General features: G+C 44.5%; 1 protein-coding gene across 1 annotated transcript; it reads right to left on the bottom strand.

The window, feature by feature from the left end:
* Nucleotides 1-71: 71 nt before the first annotated feature.
* Nucleotides 72-16,547, bottom strand: PPP2R1A (protein phosphatase 2 scaffold subunit Aalpha). Its single transcript, XM_053398163.1, has 15 exons — nucleotides 16,421-16,547; nucleotides 12,145-12,235; nucleotides 11,608-11,708; nucleotides 10,353-10,585; nucleotides 10,080-10,227; nucleotides 9,841-9,996; nucleotides 9,396-9,510; nucleotides 8,194-8,264; nucleotides 7,313-7,447; nucleotides 6,175-6,348; nucleotides 5,763-5,823; nucleotides 3,705-3,859; nucleotides 2,413-2,555; nucleotides 1,954-2,045; nucleotides 72-661 (listed from the first exon to the last, which is right to left on the bottom strand). Exons 1-15 carry the CDS (start codon nucleotides 16,496-16,498, stop codon nucleotides 645-647), a joined length of 1,770 nt encoding a protein of 589 aa, XP_053254138.1. The 5' UTR covers nucleotides 16,499-16,547; the 3' UTR covers nucleotides 72-644.
* Between the last annotated feature and the right edge of the window lie 4,068 nt (nucleotides 16,548-20,615).

A 20,615-nucleotide genomic window follows, 5' to 3' on the forward strand; every position in this document is an offset into this window, starting at 1 on the left:
AGAACTAGTTAGTTTTGTAACTGATGCTCTATCTGATTAAGTGGTGTTAGAGATACTGAATGTAGGACCCCTGGGACTTTTAAAATCGTTGGGATGGGGGAGTGGCAGGGGCAATCTGGCTGCCCACTGAGCAAAGTTCATCAAGAGGAAGGCCAAATCAATACCTCATGCACAGCTACATACAGCACTGTGGGGAAGTTCTCATGCAAACTGTGGCCAAAAGGTTACAGAAGCCCCAAGCACTTTGCCTCCCCAGAGTGTTCACATTGATCATGCCAAGTGTAGGTTTGAAGGGGCTGCTCTGCCTCTCATGAGCTTGCACCAGGAGGCAGGACTGGAGGGGGGGGGGTGAGGGAGAGGCTGCCATTTGCTGCCACCTGGTGGCACAACAAAACTAAAGATGGAGCCTGGCTAAGATGAGATAGGGAGGAAGTATCACAGCTGCCGAGGAAGGTTTCAGAACATGGAGCTAAGAGTGGAAGAGGGAGGTGGACTCCAGAGTCAGCCACTGACCAATATCACCATATGGATCCACTTGGGGTGGGGGCTGGTCATAGACATGCAGGGAAATGGGGAGGGGGAGAGAAAGATAGGTCCAATTGGGGCCCAAGTGGAAGAGACAACAGCATCGGGGCTCCTAGGGCTCAAACCAGTGCCAACACTGTGGAAAGAGAGAAAGAAAACGAGTTAAATTCTAAGGGTTACTTGCAGAAAGTCGCATACAAATTCCTCCACTGCCAGATTTCCAGATGGTTGGGTTTCTTTCTTGCATGAACAATCCCATATGCAATTATGAACATCTATTGTGAGGGATCATCAAGTCCAGAGACAAGTGACTGTACAGCCAGGAGAAGCAAGAGGGCTGCTGCTCCACCCTCTTGTCCTTGTTGGCTGATGGCTGCGACAGGAGCCGGCAGCTTGTAGGTATTAATGAGTCATCAGAAGCCATTCAGCCATAATCTCTGTGTCACCTCAACCACCAATCTCTCCCCCGTGGAGTCAGTCCACCCACTTAGAAAATAGTACTGAGCCAGGAGGAATCGAATGGATTGTGCAAACTAACCTGACAAATATTCAGCTCCAGGGTTACAAAAGGGACAAATCAAACTATCTGAGGGTGGGGATTGAAGGAAGATGTGAGAGCTATTGCCAAAACAAAGGAAGGTTGCAATGCTTGGGCCTTTTTTGTTTTGAAAGCAAATCTATGGAATGATGTGCGGTGAAGAAAATGGAAAGAGCAGCATTTCTCTCCCTCTCCAAGGACCATCTACTGAAGCTGGAAGGTGGGAGAGTCAGAACAAACAATAGGAAATACTTTACACTGCACATAGTGGAATTCATGACCATATAACATAACACTAAGGCTATCAAGAAGCAGTAGTCATAAGGGCTATAAACTATCTCCATGATCAGTGGCTCCAGGCTACTGGGAAGCAGCAACATGCCCCAGGTCCTGCATGTGAGCTTCCTCCAGGCATGTGGTTCGCCACAGTGGGGACCAGGAGGATGGAATAGATAGGCATTTAGTCTCAATCCAGGAGGGCTCCTCTTTCACAGCCCTTGCTCCAAATTCAAGCAAGCCACAACGTCTGTATGCTTCCCCATCCAAGCTCTCTTTTATGTACACCTCTCCCTCCCACCCCTGCTGATCAAGGAGCTGGTAAAGAAAGCCTCCCCTTGCAGCAGCAATTCCTTTTCCTCCTCACTCCTCTTCCCTTTGGCTGGAAGAATTCAAGTATCAGGAGAAACACTTGGGCACTCTTCCAAGAGTTTGCACCTGTCTCAAATCTGGGACAGGAGCAAGCTGCAAGGCAACTCAGGAACAGAGGTTAAGAGGAGAAGGCCTCAAGCTGACAAGCACATCCTTCCTAGTTGGGAAGCTGGGAAGCAAGTGTTTTGTTTTGACACAAAGTGAGGTTGTTCCCGTTGGGGAAAAGGACGTTCCTGACTCACCAGTCAGCGCCTCCTGGGCGAAGTATTTGACATCCACATCGGGGTCCTGTGTTAGTTTCTCCAGCACTGGCTTCACCTCATTCTGAAGGGTGCTGCGGGGATAAGAGTGGCAGAGGGATAAGTAGGAAAAAGTGAGTGGAAGGCAAAGGCAGTAAATCCAAAGGTCTTCAAAGGCCCCAAGTGCAACTAGCCCACGACCTTGGGCTAGTCCCACTTCTCTGAAGTCTCTCAGCACCCACTCACCTCACAGAGTGTTTGTTGTGGGGGAGGAAGGGAAAGGAGAATGTTAGTCGCTTTGAGACTCCTTAGGGTAGTGATAAAGCGGGATATCAAATCCAAACTCCTCTTCTTCTCCCACTTTCCCCCCTCCCCATAAATGCATCCTCCAATCGGGAGGAGTTTCGGGACTGCTGCCATAAAGGCGTCAGGTGCAATGGTGCCCCCAGTGAACTGTCATACCTGTTGTCCAGGATTGGTCCAATTTTCTGAAGGGACTTGGCCACGTTGAAGCGGACGTTTGCTACGGCGTCGCCTGCCATCCGCAACACAGTGGGAAGCATGTGTTTGGTGGTGATCTCCTGCCCACACACCTCTGACAGCACCTAGCAAAGGAAAAGGCACGATGGAACTGGATCACGATCAAGTGGGATCCACAGGGTACGTAGGAGACTTTGAGCTTCCCTTGGCTGCTAGGTCTGTGCTGCTCCTTACTTTGAATGCCATGCTTGCCGATGGAGCTAAAACCATGCCCTGGCCCTCAGAAAGCATGGGAGGTTTCGCCACTGGGGGTTTCCACTAGACAAGTAAAGCACCCCTAAAATTTCTCAACGTGTTTCACAGAAAGAGCATAATTAATCTGTCCCATATGATTCCTAGAAGCACTCAATAAAGGAGCAGTTTGAGGACTCTCCTCCTCCTCTCAAAGCATGATGCCCAATATCTAAAGCAACTGACAACCCAATGTCTCCTTATGGACTTCCCTGGGCAGCTTATTCCTATGCAAAACAGCTCTGTGAGTACTTGGTGATAAAAAAAGAAGAACTCTGGTGTATCCAGTGCTAATCAACCTCAGAATAGACCCATGGAAAATGAATGGAAAGGACTAACTTCGGACCACTGATTTCAACAGAACTTAGAGACAGGCAATCCAACTTGTGTGTTAAGGGGAGCGGGGGAATCTGGAACCTGAAAGTTTTTACTCTCAAGTTTGAAAAGCAGAAAATCTCATCGGGGTAGGGGTGGGGGATCTCTTTTGTACCTGGCATAGAAGTCCACCCCTTTCCAATGCTCCCCATCACCCTCCTCTTCCTCAGTGGTTTACACTGAAGTTAGTTTACATGGCGGGGGGGGGGCAAATCTAAAGTTCTGCACACACAATTAAAATTTTTAAAAAATCTGCACACAAAATTTAAAATATGCACCCCAGTTAATTTTGAATCAGAAAAGTTACATGAAGTAATCATGCAGAAATGGAAAATTCCACTAAAATACTGGAGAGCAATTTATTATCTGGAGCAAGAATTTTAGCTGCATCCAAATGGGACTGAAGTTCCTTCCAGGTCTAAATCATTTAACAGAATATGGGATGTGGCAATATTAGAACGATTAATGACTTATAGGTGACGGAAGAGGAGAAAAGGAGAACATTTTTAATGCAGTTTGGCGGCTCTTGCATAGTGGAGAACACATTCTTCCCTTTGCCCTGAGTTCATCCCAACTTCCTCCTCTACCCCACCCCTGCCCCAACTCACATTGATGCAGAAGAGCGTGGTCATGCGGTGCAAGTAGTTGGGGTCGTTGGACATGGCCAGCACCTTGGGGATGATGGTGGCATGGGCCCAGTCCTTGCCAAACTTCTCCACAAGCTTCTTGAGGTTGCTGGTAGCTGCCTCTCGGATAGCGTAGACTGGAGAGGAGAGCAGTGTCAGCACAGGTTAAAAGGTAAGAACAGTCTGAACTAATGCTATTGTCCAACTTCTTCAGCACATTTGGCAAAGGACGTCACCCACCCACTCTGAAGTCTGCAAGATTTTCATGCATGTGTGGGTGCTTATTAAGGTCGTGCACCAGATCTGGCTAAAGTCCCGACCCCAAACCAAATTTGGTCAACGGGAGGAGTGGATATCACTCTAGGCCCTTAGCGGCTCTATGTCGAAAGCCCTCTATGCTTTGCATTGGAAAACAATAGAAACCCAGCTCAATTTTAGACCACAAATGCTGCAAGGACTGAGTTGGGATTGTACTCCTATGCCTTATACATGTCACTTGTTTCCTGCCCCATTAAAATTCAAAGCAGGAGATGGAGGTGCGACAGATTTCAGAGCTCCGCTCCAAAGAACAATAGGCATCTTTCCACTGGCAATTTACATCCACTCTAACATGGCATTTGTCACTGGTTAAGCATCCCTTCCACAAAAACATTTGAAATTAGCAGTGATATTCTGGGATGGAAATGAGGGAAGATAGGCTTTCACAGATTTCATAAATTGATAGCTCATTTAACAATTTGAATTGGTCATTGGTCACACATTTTATTCGGTGGAGACGAGACTGCAAGGCACAAGTTCACTTCTGAATCATTCTGAATGCACTGAATGACTGAAGGGTTTTTGGTTAGTTTTTTAAGGCAGAAGGAAATGGGTAAAAAAGCAGTAGCTTTTGTTTATAAAGCTTTTGGGCCTCGCAGTTTTTCAACAGCCCCTAATGGCCCCAGATATTTAAATTTTAGTTACGTTATTCCCCCTCCACACAAAATGACTAAAAGAAATTTTAATTAGTGAACATCTGTTATTGAATACACATTTGTCTGGTTCAGACATTGCTAAACCAGGGGTAGCCGATGTGGTAGCACTTGGATGTTCCTGAACTGCAACTCCCATCATCCCTAACCACTGACCATGCTGCCTAGATGGGATGGGAAGAACTGGTGCTCTTCAGGTGTTGCTGGGGCTCCTACATTGGCTACCTGCACTAAACCATAGTTTAGTGTTACAAGAGCAAGCCTCAGAAGGCTTCACGGTCTCATGCTTCCCCTCTGGTGTGGCAGCAAAGTGGTTCAGAAGCCTTTTTTCTACCACTTGTATGTTTGCCACAGCCTGCAGTGTCATCTGAACTTGGACAAGCAATGGTTAACCTTAACTATGCTTTCAAAAAACCATCATTAATAACCACAGTTTAGTCTGTTATCTGATGTAAAACAAAGCAGAAGCTTCTGAGATGTGCCACAAGCACGAGGTTTTCTGTGGCTTATATAACCTATAGCACGTGTAAACCAGACTATTGAGTTAATGCAGCAAACCACCATGGAAACGAGCTACATTGCCTCTCCATCATTGTGAAATAATAGCATTGAACTTGAGCTTAATTGCTCCTGTGGCTGAAAAAGAACTCTCCCATTCAATATAAAAAATACAACTTTTATTCCTGCACTAAAAGCTTAGATGAGCCAGTTCTCTCTGCTGGAACAGGAGCTTTCATAATGGATGCCATTAGCTTTGAAATATGCTTTCCATGTTAGAGATCACTAGTTGGATATAAAGTGCTTGATATTTTAAAGAGATATAAAGCACCTGGGCCATAATTCAAAGAGCCACTTTAGCATGTGCTCTTGGTCTCCCTTCCTCTCTACAGCCCCTTTTCCTACAAACAAGGGTGATAAAAATCATCCCTCTAGTTAACACGGAGAGACTGCACCTCTAATTCTTGTCCAAATGTGGCATTCAACCTTCCTTCATTTGAACAAATGCAAATGTAACAGGGAGAAAAAGGGTTAAGGGAGGAAAGAAAATGTTTCAACTTAAGAGCCTTACCGTGATCCACCAACCATGCCATGCAAAGGGAATTTAGCTTCTCGTCAAAGAATTCCACACCCTACAGAGGGGAAATTGCAGAGAGCTCAGATTAACTTGCGCTAATGCTGTTTATGGGATTCTCACAGTCAGAAACAAAACACGGAGAAAGTGGTCTCGCTCATATGGCAGGTAGGGAGCAAACCAGTACAAAGGTTGTGAAAAGTTCTAGGTTTTTAAGCTGAATGGTAAATACTCCCCAAGCAAATGGGCAGTAACTAGCAGTTCCCACAAGGCGGAACACATACAAAAGCTTTCACAAAGGCAAACAATGTGCCTGCGGCAACCCAGGCCCAGCTGACCCAAGAATATTTGATCATTGTGTCCTCCCAGCATGTCAAACTCATATGCAAAAAGCCAAAGATGCACTTACTAGCTGCCCAGCCAACAGGGGCATGTACTCGATGATGGCCAGTCGCACACGCCACTTGGCATCCTCTGCCAACTCCACAATGGCTGGCAGCAGGGACTGGGACAGCTGCCGGATGCCAATCACCTCATTCACACAGTCCAGGTTAGAGATTATATTGAGTCTGACTTCCGGGCACTGCAGAAATGTGAACACAGTGACATCAGAGGGCAGTTCCACCTCCCAGATGCAACCCCTAAAATCCACCCACTCTTCCAGACGACTGCAAATACTTGCATATCTTCTTCCACCACATCTAAACTAGGCTTGCAACCTTTGACTTGGAGAGGTGGCTTTGATTTATTTTCTTACTACCCCAGCTTCCTTCCATCAAAAATCCCAAGGTGGCGTACATGTGGCTCCCAGGCAATCAACTATCTAGGCGCTGACAAGACTCAGACTTGCTTAGCACCAGTATGCGCCTTCAGACCATACTGGGAGCACAGCCTCCCACTTCAGAGATGGAAGACACCAACCCTAATCTAAATGGACCTGCTTTGGTCATATAAGCCCTTGAACACCAAAGTCAAGGGTAGGGGTGGTACTATGTAGGAACCTATGTAGGTCCATCCTGTTCGTTATTGAGTTTGTTCACAAATCTTTCCAGTCCCAACTACTTAGCACTGAACCTGGAACCCTAAACATATAAAGCATGTACTCTATTACTTTTCTATGGCCTCTCTTTAGAGAAATTGGTCATTTATGACTCCAGCCGAGTTCCCAGAATTCCGGGGGGACAGGGGACCGCAGAGTTAATTTACATTTGCACTGTGCAGAAACTAATCAGCTAATCTTATGTAACAACTTCCCCAGTATCCAACCTGGTGCCCTTCAGACACTGTTGGATCCTAACTCCATCAGCCCCAGCCAGGAAGGCCAATGGTCAGGGATGATGGGAGTTGTAAGTCCAGCACATCTGGAGGACACCAGGTTGGGGAAGGGTATATTTAGCACTTCCGAGGCAAGGGAGTGAAGCAGCCATGAAATAATGCAACTTCAGGAGATCAAGGCAGGGAAATGCTCCTAATGCTGAACAATTTGACACAGAACTGTTAACAAGTGGACCAAAGGAACATGATGGGGGGGGGGGGGAACCACTCACCTCATCTTTGAGCTGAGCCAAGAAGAGAGGCAGAAGGTGTTCGATTGTGTTGTCTTTGCCCAAAATGGGAGACAATCCCATGATCACAGATGCCAAAGCTGATTTTACATGTTGATTGGCATCTGACACGAGTTCCTGAATGGCAAAAAGAAGTATTAAAAACAAAAACAAACAAAAAGAAATTTACTTGCTTGCCGTGAGGCCAACCAGAAACACTGCACTCTAGGTGGCCGACAAACATAAAATACAAGCAAATGGGACACACCGAACACAAACCTATCTGCAGTAACTCTTCAACCCATCTGCAAAGCACATCTGTCTTACTTCCTTATTCTATTACAAGCAACCTTTATACCATGGGTAGGCAAACTAATGCCCAGGGGCTGGATCCGGCCCAATCGCCTTCTAAATGTGGCCTGCGGATGGTCCGGGAATCATAGTGTTTTCACATGAGTAGAATGTGTCCTTTCATGTAAAATGCATCTCTAGGTTATTTGTGGGGCCTGCCTGGTGTTTTTACATGAGTAGAATGTGTGCTTTTATTTAAAATGCATTTCTGGGTTATTTGTGGGGCATAGGAATTTGTTCATTCCCCCCCCCCAAAAAAATAGTCCGGCCCCCACAAGGTCTAAGGGACAGTGGACTGGCCCCCTGCTGAAAGTTTGCTGACTTTATAATGTAAATCGCCCTGTGATTGTCAGGTGATGGGCAGTATATAAATTTAATAAACAAACAAATAGTTAAGTCGCCCCCTGCTTTAACAGTGAGACACTTGCCTCCATGGTTTCTTCAGCCCTTAATTGTACTGTTATTGCAAGCCGACAAATGCTTCAAAAAACAAGCTCAAGACTCACTAGAGATTGTCACGTCCTGGAACATACCTTAATGCAGGGCAAGATCTGGGTCATAATGACATTTTCACGGCAATCAGCAGACAGGTTTTCACAGAACTCTTAAGGAAAAACAGTAATCACGTTGTTAGGGCTTCACAACCAAAGTGGTGCAGTGGGAATGCTGTTTATCTGGCTAACAAAGGAGCCCATCAGGAAGATGTGAGCTCTAAGTTAATCTAGTAGTCCATTAGGCATTATCACTCCACTGTCAGACTTCCTAACACACCATAATGTACAAATTACTGACCTCCAGAAACACATCTTCCTGCAACTGAATTTAGACAAGTCTCTCGTTTCTATAGAGACTGTCATTTGGCTGTTTAAAGGTTAGTTGAGTTGTTGCAGCATTATAGAACTATGTCATGTGCTACCTTTTTTTTCTGACCTATGTGTGGAGTCTTGTATCTGTACTACAGCCACACCAAATCACAGGAAGCAAGGCTTGTATTTTACTGTATATCAGTTACATTCTAAGCATGTGTCCAGCTATCATAGCTATGTAAATAAGGCTTGAAAAATAGTAGGTGTCATTTTTAAATGGCTCCAGCACACAGACCGTGAGTGCTCTGAATGTTAGAGCCATTTCACTTTCCCTTTAAACATTTTACCTCTTATAGGCATTCATTTTCTATCACTTACATTGTTCCTCTAACAAGCTCAGAATAAAGCCACGTAGAGGGAACAGAAGGTATATACAACAAAAATCTGATTTGCAGTATTTGAATTATTTGAGTGTCCAATTTACCTTTTCTAGAACAGAAATAGCAGTATTTGTAGCACAAAACACAAACAGCTGTTTACAGTGGTACCTCGCAAGACGAAATTAATTCGTTCCGCGAGTCTTTTCGTCTTGCGAGGTTATTCGTCTTGCGAAGCACGGTCAGTCGCAACTGCACCTCTTCAAGCGGTTTTAAGAAAAAGGAAACAAACTAGCAAGACGTTTTCGTCTTGTGAAGCAAGCCCATAGGGAAATTCGTCTTGCAAAGCAACTCAAAAAACGAAAAACTCTTTCGTCTTGCGAGTTTTTCGTCTTCTGAGGCATTCGTCTTGCGAGGTACCACTGTACAGGATTTCAGATAAGTGAGAACACGGATGGGGCAGGAGCACCCCTCAGAGAATCTGGGTTCCCTTTGATTCCAAACAATTGGAAAGAACAAGCCGCCACCACAGGCATTTTGACTGCAACTGACCTTTGACTTTGTGGGAGGCAGCAGCTCGCACTTCAGCTTCACAGTCTTTCATCAGGTTCTGGAATGCCGGGACCAAGTCGGTTTTTGTGATTTCTGGACCGACAGCTTTCTGGAGCTGTTGGCAAGAAAGGGAAAATATATAATGATCCCAAATAGATCCCTGCCAAAAAGAATTGTGCTCCAACTGAGAAATACCCAGGAAATGTAGAAATAAGAGGAAAGGACACTGCTTCTGACCAGAGGAATAAGAGCACGAAGTGAGTATTTGCAACGTTTTTTTAGTAAGTTGAATTGAGAGGTTTTTCTAAAAAAGAAATAATGTGTGTATACACACACACACAAAGTCTGAGTTTCAGATGATTTGATCAAAAGGCTGGGTATAAATCTTTAAAATAAAACAAATACCACACAAGCACTGCTGAGGGATACATGGATTCGTACTAACCTCCGTGAACTTGTCAGCCACCATGTAACGGACCCGCCAAGATTTGTCCTCTGCTGCTTGCCGTAGTGTTGGCATCACCAACGATTCCAGGTCCTCCTGGGGCAGGAGCTGTGCAATATTAACACAGGCCTCCACAGCTAACAAACGCACAGAGTCCTGTATGAGAGACATGAGGTGGGTTACAGGTGATCTAGTGCGGCCCAGCCCTCTCCCAGAAAGCAAGGTGCCATCACACAGACCTGCTCATCAGAGGCCAAGTTAGAGAACATGGGGATGATCTCGCTCTTGACATGTTCCAGCTCCAAGACCTTTGCGAATTCACCCAGTTTAGAGGCTGCCGCTCGCCTGACCATCGGAGTGTCATCTGAGCACAAGTTCCGGAAGTACCTGCAGGAAAGGGATAAGGACTGTTAGCTGGGAAATACAGAGCCCTCTGAATTGGTGTCTCTCACCCTTTGACACGGGTGACCCAACCAACAGCCCCAGACCTTAATGTAAAGCATCTCACTTACTGTCGGAGCTCAGCTTTGACCGAACTGGAGACTCGAGGGTAACAGACACTGAAGAGGCCACAAGCAGAGGTGCGGGAGGTGAACCAGTCACCTCCTGCCAGGCGCTTCACAAGGGGAACAAAGTGGGCCTCAAGGTCAGATGGAGAGTGTTCATGGGAGATGGCTCGCAGAGACTCCACTGCTTTGTCCCGGACCACTGTCTCCTCAACAGTAGCAAGGCTCTCAAGCGGAGGCTGCAGCACAAAGAGGGAGGATACATTACACATTAAATGCAATGTCTGGAGCTTAGCATATCAAAGAGTGTTGTAACACCAAATGTGTTACGGCCTGACCTTTTGCAGGTTTCTTATTACAGTAAGTAGTAACAGAAATGGAGGGGGGAAATTTGAAGAAAAATGTGATGTTCTGAAAGCTAGATAAATCATCTAAAGATGTGGCATCCTGTCTAAGCAACTTCCTCCCAAGGGAATGTAAGACTGGCTCCATGTCAGCTTTCTGTTCCACATGGGTTTTTAATAGCTTTTAGTATGTGAGTTAATTCCACTTCTCCAGGTTTCTAGGCATGTTCTGCTTCGTTCATAATGTAGTTTACTGATAATCTAGCAAGGGTCCCCAAGGCAGTATGTGTTTGTGTGTGTGTATGTACACACACACGCACACACACACAAAACTAAGTTTAGATATTTTGGTTTTGTACACTGCCTTGGATTCCCCCTCTAGGGCCAAAATACAATTTATGAATATATTTTATAATAAATCAGCAAATCCCTCAAGAAAGAAAAGAGTCTTCTAATACAGCATGCCCCTGTTACAATCTTTGGCCCCTGTGCGATTTATGGAAATACAGGAATTCTGTTTTCAAAGAAGTATGAAGAGAAGGAAGAAGATTTGGAAAGCAAGGGGTGCAACCTGTATTGGTGTGTGAGAGTGGATGTCAACCGTGCAAACAGTCCAAATACAAGGTTACAGCATCTGTTGTTTTGGGGCAACATTGTTGGAAGCAAATTGGAAAGGCATTCCATATACCATTAAGCTGCACTTTAGAAGCAGGCAAAGGGTGGATGCATGCTACCATTTTACAACATATCCTTTTTACTAGTGGGCAGTATAATTCAGAATCCAACCTAGGACCACCCTCAAATCTGCTAATGACCAACACTTCCCCCACCAAAGTTTGAAAGGAACAGAGGTGTTAGAAAATCTCACATTCTCCCACTATGGAGAGCACTCTTCCCCAGTCATTCACTGGGCTTACCAGCAAGCAATGGACATATTCAGGGCCCCCAACCAGAGCTGTGAAGGTTCCCAGCTGTTCCGCCAGAGCAAGTAGCACTTCATCCTCATCATAAATAGTGTCTGTGGGGAGAAAAAAAAGCAATTAAAGCAAATCAAGACTAAAATCTGCATTGTCAAGAGCACAGAATCTGGAAGCTAACATGATGTGAGAATTTGAAGATGTGAACTATTGCCCTCCAGTGCAGGAAATAAGTACATCTTGGGCACAAACAATCCCATCAGCACAATCTTGAACCAACTAAATTCAACAAGGACGCAGTCCCTTTCTTTTGGCAAGGCTGCATTCATCAGCAAAGCTTTGAAAAGGATTTAAAATTCTGCAAGAGTCTCAAGTGCCGCTGAAAACGTATATACTGCAGCCCTAAAAAGGGAATCACTACAGCTTTGGGAAAGGGATTTGGGGTACCACCCAAGCTGCAATTCAAACTCACATGCATCACAGCCCCTAGACTCAATTCTTATTCCCTAAAATCAGAGTTCCTGGTCTTTTCATTACCTGTGAGAAAAGGCAAAAGCTCACTGCGCGTCCTCTCAACTCCCAGGGCCAGTGCAATGGTAGAGAGTTTCTTGATGCTGTTCAGACGAAGCTGCATAGGGGAGAAAGAAATCAAAATAACATATTTTTTAAAGGTGAGCCACTAATTTGCCAGCCAACCCTGATTCTTCATAAGATGTCACTGGAGTACAATCAATATAGCAATAGCAAGTTTAAGTGGTATGTGGTCAGAAAACATGCATGATGCTCAATAAAAGATCCAAGGGAGGTATGGCTTTTTCCAACTCTGAAATAAGCAGGCCATAACTTGGGGGAGCGAGAAATGGGAGGAAATATTTCAGAGATGTCCCCTGTAACACTCTTGATTACATACAGAACAAATGTACTTTGCAAATAAATCCACAAAAGTGGATGGCGTACTTATCATTTTTACACTATGATATGCAGCCAGTGTGGCAAATTGAGGGTACCAAATGGGACACTTCCTGGACAGAGAAAGCCTGAACATAATTAGCTGTGCACTCACTAGATTGCTGTAATGTGCTGCAAGGAATACTGGACTACCTATGTTTTCCAAAAACATGCCTGCTAGTTTGCCAAGTGGAACCAGCCAATAGAAACATCTGTTTGTTTTAACGCAACTGCACTAACTTCCAGCCCATTTTTTAAAAGAAAAAAGTATTAGCAGCTGTCCTGGGAGCAGCAATACTGTATGAGTGGAACATAAATATTATCTATACAATTCAATAAATAAAACACCCAATTGCTGAGATGGGCTGTTTCCTGTTATGAATCACCCAATTAATCATCCACCATCCTTGTCAGAAAAGTGATTTCTGGAAGATTACAACTGGTGCCAGATCATCATCATGCAGCAACACCAAAGAGCAGATCTATTTTCATTTTTGAGGGGACTGTGAGATAATATCATAAAGCCATCTAGAACAATGAGTTTAGTTAGGCGGGCCCAGTAATAGTTGAGGGCAAAAGGTGTTTTTTTCTCATTAACACCACTTTCAGTTTACTTCTTCACTCATTTTGCACGCGGTACCATTAAACTATTGCTTGTGAATCCCACTGTTTTGAATAGTTAAAAGGAAAGCCCCCAAAGCAGCAACTCATAGTTGTTCTTGCTTTGCTGGGTAAAGGGAAACTCTTTGAATGACCTGGAGAGGGGCAGGGATACCCCTACAAGATTGCCTACTGTGAAGGGGGGGTGGAATGGTGCTGAGCAGGGGGTCGGCAAAGTTTTTGTGGTTTGGACCGTTTCATGGTCCCGCATATGCCGAGGTGGGCCAGAGTGTGTATGCGCACGCACACACACGCACAAATGCTATTTCTGGCGCTCCTTCTGGCGCGGAGGAAGCATGCGCAGCTTCCCATTGGCTGCAGGAGCTTCCTGCAGCCAATGGGAAACCGGCCAGCATAGCGGAAGGCGCTCCCCGAACTGCTCCGCGCTGGTTTAGGTTGCAGACCCCTGGTGCTGAGTGTTTTACATATCAGAGAAGATGATTAGGTACATTACACCTATCCCCTCTTCCAGTCTCTCCCTCAATGAAAATATCTCTGGCCACCTTGCTAACCTGGCCTCTGGTCTGCTGATGCTGTAGTAAAATTCCTCCAATCTATTATTTTAGCACGGTTGATCTCAACTATATTACTGAGAGTAGGTAAGCTTGGAGAAATTACTCTCTCCCAGCTGTGGCCCCCCTGGGAACTCAGGTTTGGAATCAGAATAGATTGGAGGGCTGGGTGGAGAGAATGATGTGGTCTTCCTCCAGGGTTTTCATCTATTTAAATGGCAATCTGCTGTGTTTGAACTTCGTGCAGGACAATTAGGACAAACTGGAAATTCTGCTGCTATACTGCCCACCCTGCTGTCCAGCAGTCTCGCTGCCCGTATCAAGAGGTGACCTCAGCTTTGTTGTTGAGAGTGCCCAGGATTGTTCTAGGGGATCCCAACACCCACCATATCAAGCGCAGGTCTGGACCAGACAGCCAGAGCAGTCCCAACATGTCACTGGCCCAAGCCATGTAGCAGAGAACAATATTGATTTGTTTTTCTAGTATTCTTAATAATATTATTACTGTAGAAAACGCACAGAGAAAAAAGATTTCACTTGTTTAGGCTGGCACACTAGCTATGACCTTGGGCATATATGGGCTAGCTTTCAAGCCCTGATAACCCACTGAATTTATTCCTGCAATGTGTATCATATGTGGAGGAGCTGCAACTGAAGCTGAAACTTCAGTTAGCACCCCTGTAGCCATATTCTGTATCATCTGGGGCAGGTGTTTATATTATGCCAGTACTCCCATCATATTTTTGTTTGTCATTATGATATGTATTTTTCTGTTTTTATATTGTAAACCGCCTTGTGATCTTTGGATGAAGGGTGGTATTGAAACTGAATAAAATAAATGATAAAAATCTTCACTGACTTTTGTTCCACCCCTGAGCCCAATTTTAAGTGCTGATTTTGACGCTGGGATCTGAAGGAGCACCTCTCCCCACATGTACCTACATATGCCTTGAGTTGTCATCTGAAAGGCCTTCTCAGCAGCCTCACCATCACCACCTGTGAAGTGCCTTCCCCAGAGAAGGCATCTATTTTAAGATATTTCCAGCACTTGGAAAAGCTTTCCTTTTCCCCAGGGCTTTTAGTATCTACTGTTATAACTCTGCAAGATGTTAATTCCTCTGTGGTGCATTTAATTTAATGTTGCATAGTTGTGATCCTCTGCTCAGTCTATATTTATATATAGCTCTGAAGCTTTTGTTACTATATTGATAGCAGAAATTATTATAACTTGTTCTTGTTTTTTCTTGCAAGCCCCCTAGAAAATGTCTCATAGTGCAACTCACAAATATTCTAAATTAATAAAGATGGAGAGCCTTAGTAACACCTATCTCATGCTACATGTATGCACTGCACTGCACACACACACCAAACTCCCATACCTTTCTATAATACCTTAATGTAATGTAACATGGGAAACTGATTTACACGAAGAGGTAGGTCTTACACTCTAAATTCAACAGGGGACAACAGCTTAAAAAGTAAGAATCAACAACGATAACAAGGGATAAAAGTAAGTTAGGGAAGCCGGTTTACAACCGTCAAGTAATTAAAACACATTTTACATCCAAAACAGTGACACCCTGAAGTCCTTTTCATCACATCAAATCACAGCTGGGAAATAGCACATGTACGTATTCTTCCAATGAACCTTTCCATTTCCCTCCCCCAACCCTTTACTGGCCTTTAGACTGTTAACTGCTCAGGGCAGAGACCTTGTTCTGTGTTGTTCTACAAACAACAGCTTACAGTGTAGCTGTTTTACATACAAAATACCAAGGAACAGCTATTTTAGATGCACCTCGGTTGCCACCTCTGCTAGCCCTCAAACAATTCCATCACTGAAGCTGTTTGGGGCCCAAACACATCTATTGTATCACCAAACAAAGTACTATATTATGGGAGGTATTGAGGGATGCAGCCATTCCCAATGTGCAGGCACCATGCTAGCTAGCATTAATCACAAATTCCAAAACTATGCATTCCTTACAACCAGAAGCCCAAGTAGATAAGAGAGAGAGAGAGAGAGAGAGAGAGAGAGAGAGAGAAGGGGAGCAGTCACGCACCCCACATACATAGTAAGGCTACCTCAAAGATGGCACCCCTACTGATATCTCCCCGCCCCCATGACTGGCTCCCCTCCATGACAATAGGCTATGCACCACTTCCTCGTCTATGTCCTTAGCCTAACAACCCCCTGGAAAAGCCGTAGCATGACGGGCAGGAGACCCCTCCCCTGGAGATCAGATCAAGACGCTTCCTTGATTGGTCAGGAAACACCCGTATAATGAATAGGCGAGGCTCGACCCAATCAGGAGCTTCCTCTCGCCATTCCATCAATATATTTATTAAAGGAAAAGGCGACCCTCCTCCTGATTGTTTTGATTAACCCCATACTAGACAAACAGGTCGCCCGGCCAATCACGTGGCTGCTCGCATCACGGACGTAGGGGGGAGTCAGTGAATAATATGGACCCTTCCATTAGCCAACACCCTGCTCCTCGCCTTCTCATATGAAAATCCCTACAGCCAATCCGGTTGAGCTTCTGATCGCTCACACGCCGGGTTCTCGAATGAAAAGCGGCCGCTGATTGGCTACTGTAACCCAAGGCGCGGCTTTCGGGCCCCGGCTGCCCGAATAAACTCCGGCCGCTTTCCCTTACGCCCGGGGAGGCTTCCGTAGACGCGGGCCGTACCTGAACGTCTTCGTTCCGCAGCTCATCGATCAGCACAGCAATAGGGTAAAGGGAGTCATCTCCGTCGGCGGCCGCCATCTTATCTCCCGGCTTCTGCTCTGAAGGGTGCGCGGGGTTCGCGCAGACTCCTTGCAGGGGCGGCTCAAATGCCATTGGCTGCCTAGGATGTCACTCTCAACTATTCCTGAAGCTAATTGGCTTGTTTCTAGCACGCCCCACCTCTTCTGTACTCCTGTTTGATATCGCCTTCTATCAGTCATCCTCTCTCTTGCTGCCCATTGGATTAGACATTCAGAATTAGACCACTCAGTAAAAAGCATTGGGAACGGGTGCCCTTAAAACCCACCTCTTTCTTATAGCCATTGGCTAGATATACTCTATCCCCACCTCCGTCACCCTATCATGGGTTGAATTTTACATTTGTATTCCCAGTCAATTCAGCTCTGCGGGCTCTCAAAGGAAATGCCCCTCCATCCTTGGCACACTATTGGATGGAACCGAAATCCCGCCCTCCATGTTTTGGAAGACGATTGGCTGTTCATTTTGAGCGACAATGAAGAGTATCCAATCGTAGGCATTTGCTTCGCCGAAGAGGCGGAGATGGAAAATGAGAAGGGGTCGGACAGCGTCCATACGCGTTGCCGAAGCGACCGCGCGTTATTTCTGCCCGCCGGGCGACGGAGTTCTCTTCTGACGTCACTGTATATTGTGGCGCAATTTTAAAACGCAGGCATATGATGTCATCTTTGCGGGATAATAGGATAAACTAAAAAAATTCAATACATAAAAGTGTTACATATGTAACCGCTATTCACCATAGAATTGGAAGGGACCCCAGGAGTCATCTAGTCCAATCCCCTGCAATACAGAAATCTCAATACGTAGCTCCTCATCCAATTTGAAACCATACCTGCCCCTGCTTAGCTTTGCTAAAATGTACTAAAGAAATGTACCTATGCTGCCAATTCTCAAAATAGACCAGTATAAAATAAGCAGCACACAAAACACTACCAAACCATTCTACGTTCTAAATCTTACATTAATAATCCAAAAATTGAGAGAGCTATGTACAAGATCTACTACAGAAGCCACAAACAGAAAACTCATTCAAATTGCGTCCAAAAGGAAGATTCAGCCTTTAGAGTTTCTTTAGCCAGGCTTAGTAAATGAATAAATGCATAAGTCAAGAAAGAACTTAACATATGAAGTTGAATGTATGTAAATACACCAAAATCTTGAGGGAGAATTTCCTGAAGAAAGAAATTAAATATTGTAGCCTAATCTAAGAAGAAATGTAACATATGGACTTGAATGTTTATAAATGTATCAAAAGCGTGAGAGAGAATTTACTGAAGAAGCCCAAGACTCTTTATGGGCGAAACAGGTGACAAACGCCGGCACCCTGTCTAACTCTTGTGTGTAACATCACCGACACTTCGTTTGATCAAACTTACCTTTGTTGATATCTACAGGAGCCTGGGTAAAGGAACTCTAAAGACTGAGTGAGTTTTCTGTTTGTGGCTTCTGTAGTAGATCTTGTACATAGCTCTCTCGATTTTTGGATTATTAATATAAGATTTAGAATGTAGAATGGTTTGGTAGTGTTTTGTGTGCCGTTTATGTGCTACTTGCTAAAATGTACTGGCAGTTTTCATGCTGCACCAGTGGTTCTTTTCCACCTGTGGTAATGCTACGTCTAGTCTGCACAGTGGACCTGCCATCCATTGTTGCACCAGCCCCATTCAATGAATAAAATGCAAGCAACAAAATAATTTATAAACGAAATGTGTGCACATATGTGTGCACTTATGTACTGATAATGAACTCTGCGTGTGTCTCACTGAATGCATGCCAAACAGAATTATACAACATCTTCAGCTGCTCTGGTGCTGCACTGACGAAAGGAGAACATTGCAAATGACCTCAAAGATCCTAACGCAGCTCCTGATCCCAGCAACGCTTACAGTTTCTTACAGGCACTATGATAGCTGCAATTCCCTTCTTGAAACAGGCCTGAAGCAAAAACAGCTGGAGGACATCATGTTGTCTACCTCTGCTTTAATGACTACTCCAGGCTGGCTCACAAACTACCTGCAAGCAACCCAAATTACTTCTAGGTCAGCGTTTTTTTGTTTTTTTATGGATCACTTGAAAATTTTCTGGGGTCTTGGTAGACCATCTAATAAACTGTTCTTCCCACCCCCCATTGAAAGCACAGGCATTGCTCATTTTAAAAAAAATATTTTTTTGACAGTTTATATACCATGTAAGTTTAAACTCTAAGCAGTTTACAACTTTGTTAAAACATCTTAAATAAACAGCAAATAAAAAATATACCAGAGCATTTTTACAACGTACAGAAAACAATTATCAACAGTTTTTTAAACAAGCACAACCATATAGATCGTAGTCCATTGGATCAACAGATCTTTGAAGTTGATCTCAGTCACTGGGTTAAAACAAACACGAATGAAGCTGCATGGCCAAACACAAATATGTTCAGCTGTTCTGCAAACTCTCAGCAGAATCTATTCTAGATAATAACAAGAATACCAACACCAGTTGACCCCCAACAAGCAATGCCTTCCAGAAGAAATAAGTCAGCTAACCTAACAATGGAGCCTGGTGCCCATTGGGATTGGTAGAGCAGAAAGCAGGGACCCAGAGCCAATGAAAGGCAAAGCCAAATCATTCTGGTTTTACTTGGATCCTCTTCCCTGCTGAGTTTTACAAGAGGCAACGCTGTGACTAAGGAGGAGCAGAGGGTGACAGGCAGTAGAAACCCCTGAACTACCATATTTTTCGCTCTATAAGATGCACCAGACCACAAGACGCACCTAGTTTTTGGAGAAGGAAAACAAGAAAAAAATAATTCTGAATCTCAGAAGCCAGAACAGCAAGAGGGATCGCTGCACAGTGAAAGCAGTAATCCCTCTTGCTGTTCTGGCTTCTGGGATAGCTGCACAGCCTGCATTCACTCCATAAGACGCACACACATTTCCCCTTACTTTTTAGGAGGGAAAAAGTGAGTCTTATAGAGCAAAAAATACTGTAGTTGTAAATAAGGAGGTAGGTGAGTGAGGGTTGGCTGAGGACAGGCTGAGCTTGGTGAGGCAGTGCCCCCTTTGCCCCAGTGGTAGGTTGCCATATTTCAAAAAAGTGAAGATCTGGACAAAAAATTCATCAAAATCTACACTACCTGGACATTTCAGCGATTTCCACCCGGACACTGTTTACTAGGACTGAATACCAGGTATGTCCAGGGGATTCCAGACATATGGCAAACCTACCCAATGGAGAGCCTGCACCGCAGTCAGGAGTAAATTGACCAGACAGGCTTGCTGAGACAAGAGTCCCCAAGGACAGAGCCTCCAAGTGTCCATATTTTCCAGGGACAGACCTGGATTTACAGAAGCTGTCCTGGTTTCTGATTTGATCGCAAAGTGTCCCGCTTTTCCTTAGGACGTCCCTATTTTCAACAGAGAAGTGTTGGAGGGTATTATACAACCCCCGAGGCAAGGAGATAAGTAACTACACAACCTTTAGAAGACATCTGAAGGCAGCCCTGTATAGGTAAGGTTTTTTTTTAAAAAAAATGTTTAATGTTTTATTATGTTTTTATCTTTTATGTTCTTAGTTGTCCAGAGTGGCTGGACATATGGGTGAGGAATAATGATGATGATGGAACAGGACATTCCTATTTTCATTGGAGAAATGTTGAGGGATATGCCTATGGAATGATGCCTGTAGACGCTACAGAAGCAAAATTGTGAATGGCAAAGTTGCCATGGAAACAGAATCTGGAGTAAACTACATTCACACTGGTAGTTGAATAAAAACCATCTTTTATTTATGATGAGAGTTATAGGGTCATCCATATTACTTGGGGGGGGGGCTGTCAGGGCAAACAATAGAATGCAATATTAACCGACAAGATAATAAGTAAAAGCATCAGCAAAACTCCTAAAATGCAGCGCAAAAGTTTATCTTTGCCTTTCTTTCATTTTGTCGGAGGAAAAGCAGCATTAGCCACTCGGTAAAATAAAACACAGCTTTACACAAAGAGAGCCCAAGTTTCACTTAAAAATACTAGTTGTACCAAGAAGGACCTCTCTCTCAGGGCCAGACTGCCCATGAGGGTGAAACAGCCTGCATCGGGTGGCAGAATATTATGGGATAAAGAATTCCAGGAATC

Source organism: Podarcis raffonei, chromosome 8 (assembly GCF_027172205.1).
Source record: "Podarcis raffonei isolate rPodRaf1 chromosome 8, rPodRaf1.pri, whole genome shotgun sequence".
NCBI classification, from domain to species: domain Eukaryota; kingdom Metazoa; phylum Chordata; class Lepidosauria; order Squamata; family Lacertidae; genus Podarcis; species Podarcis raffonei.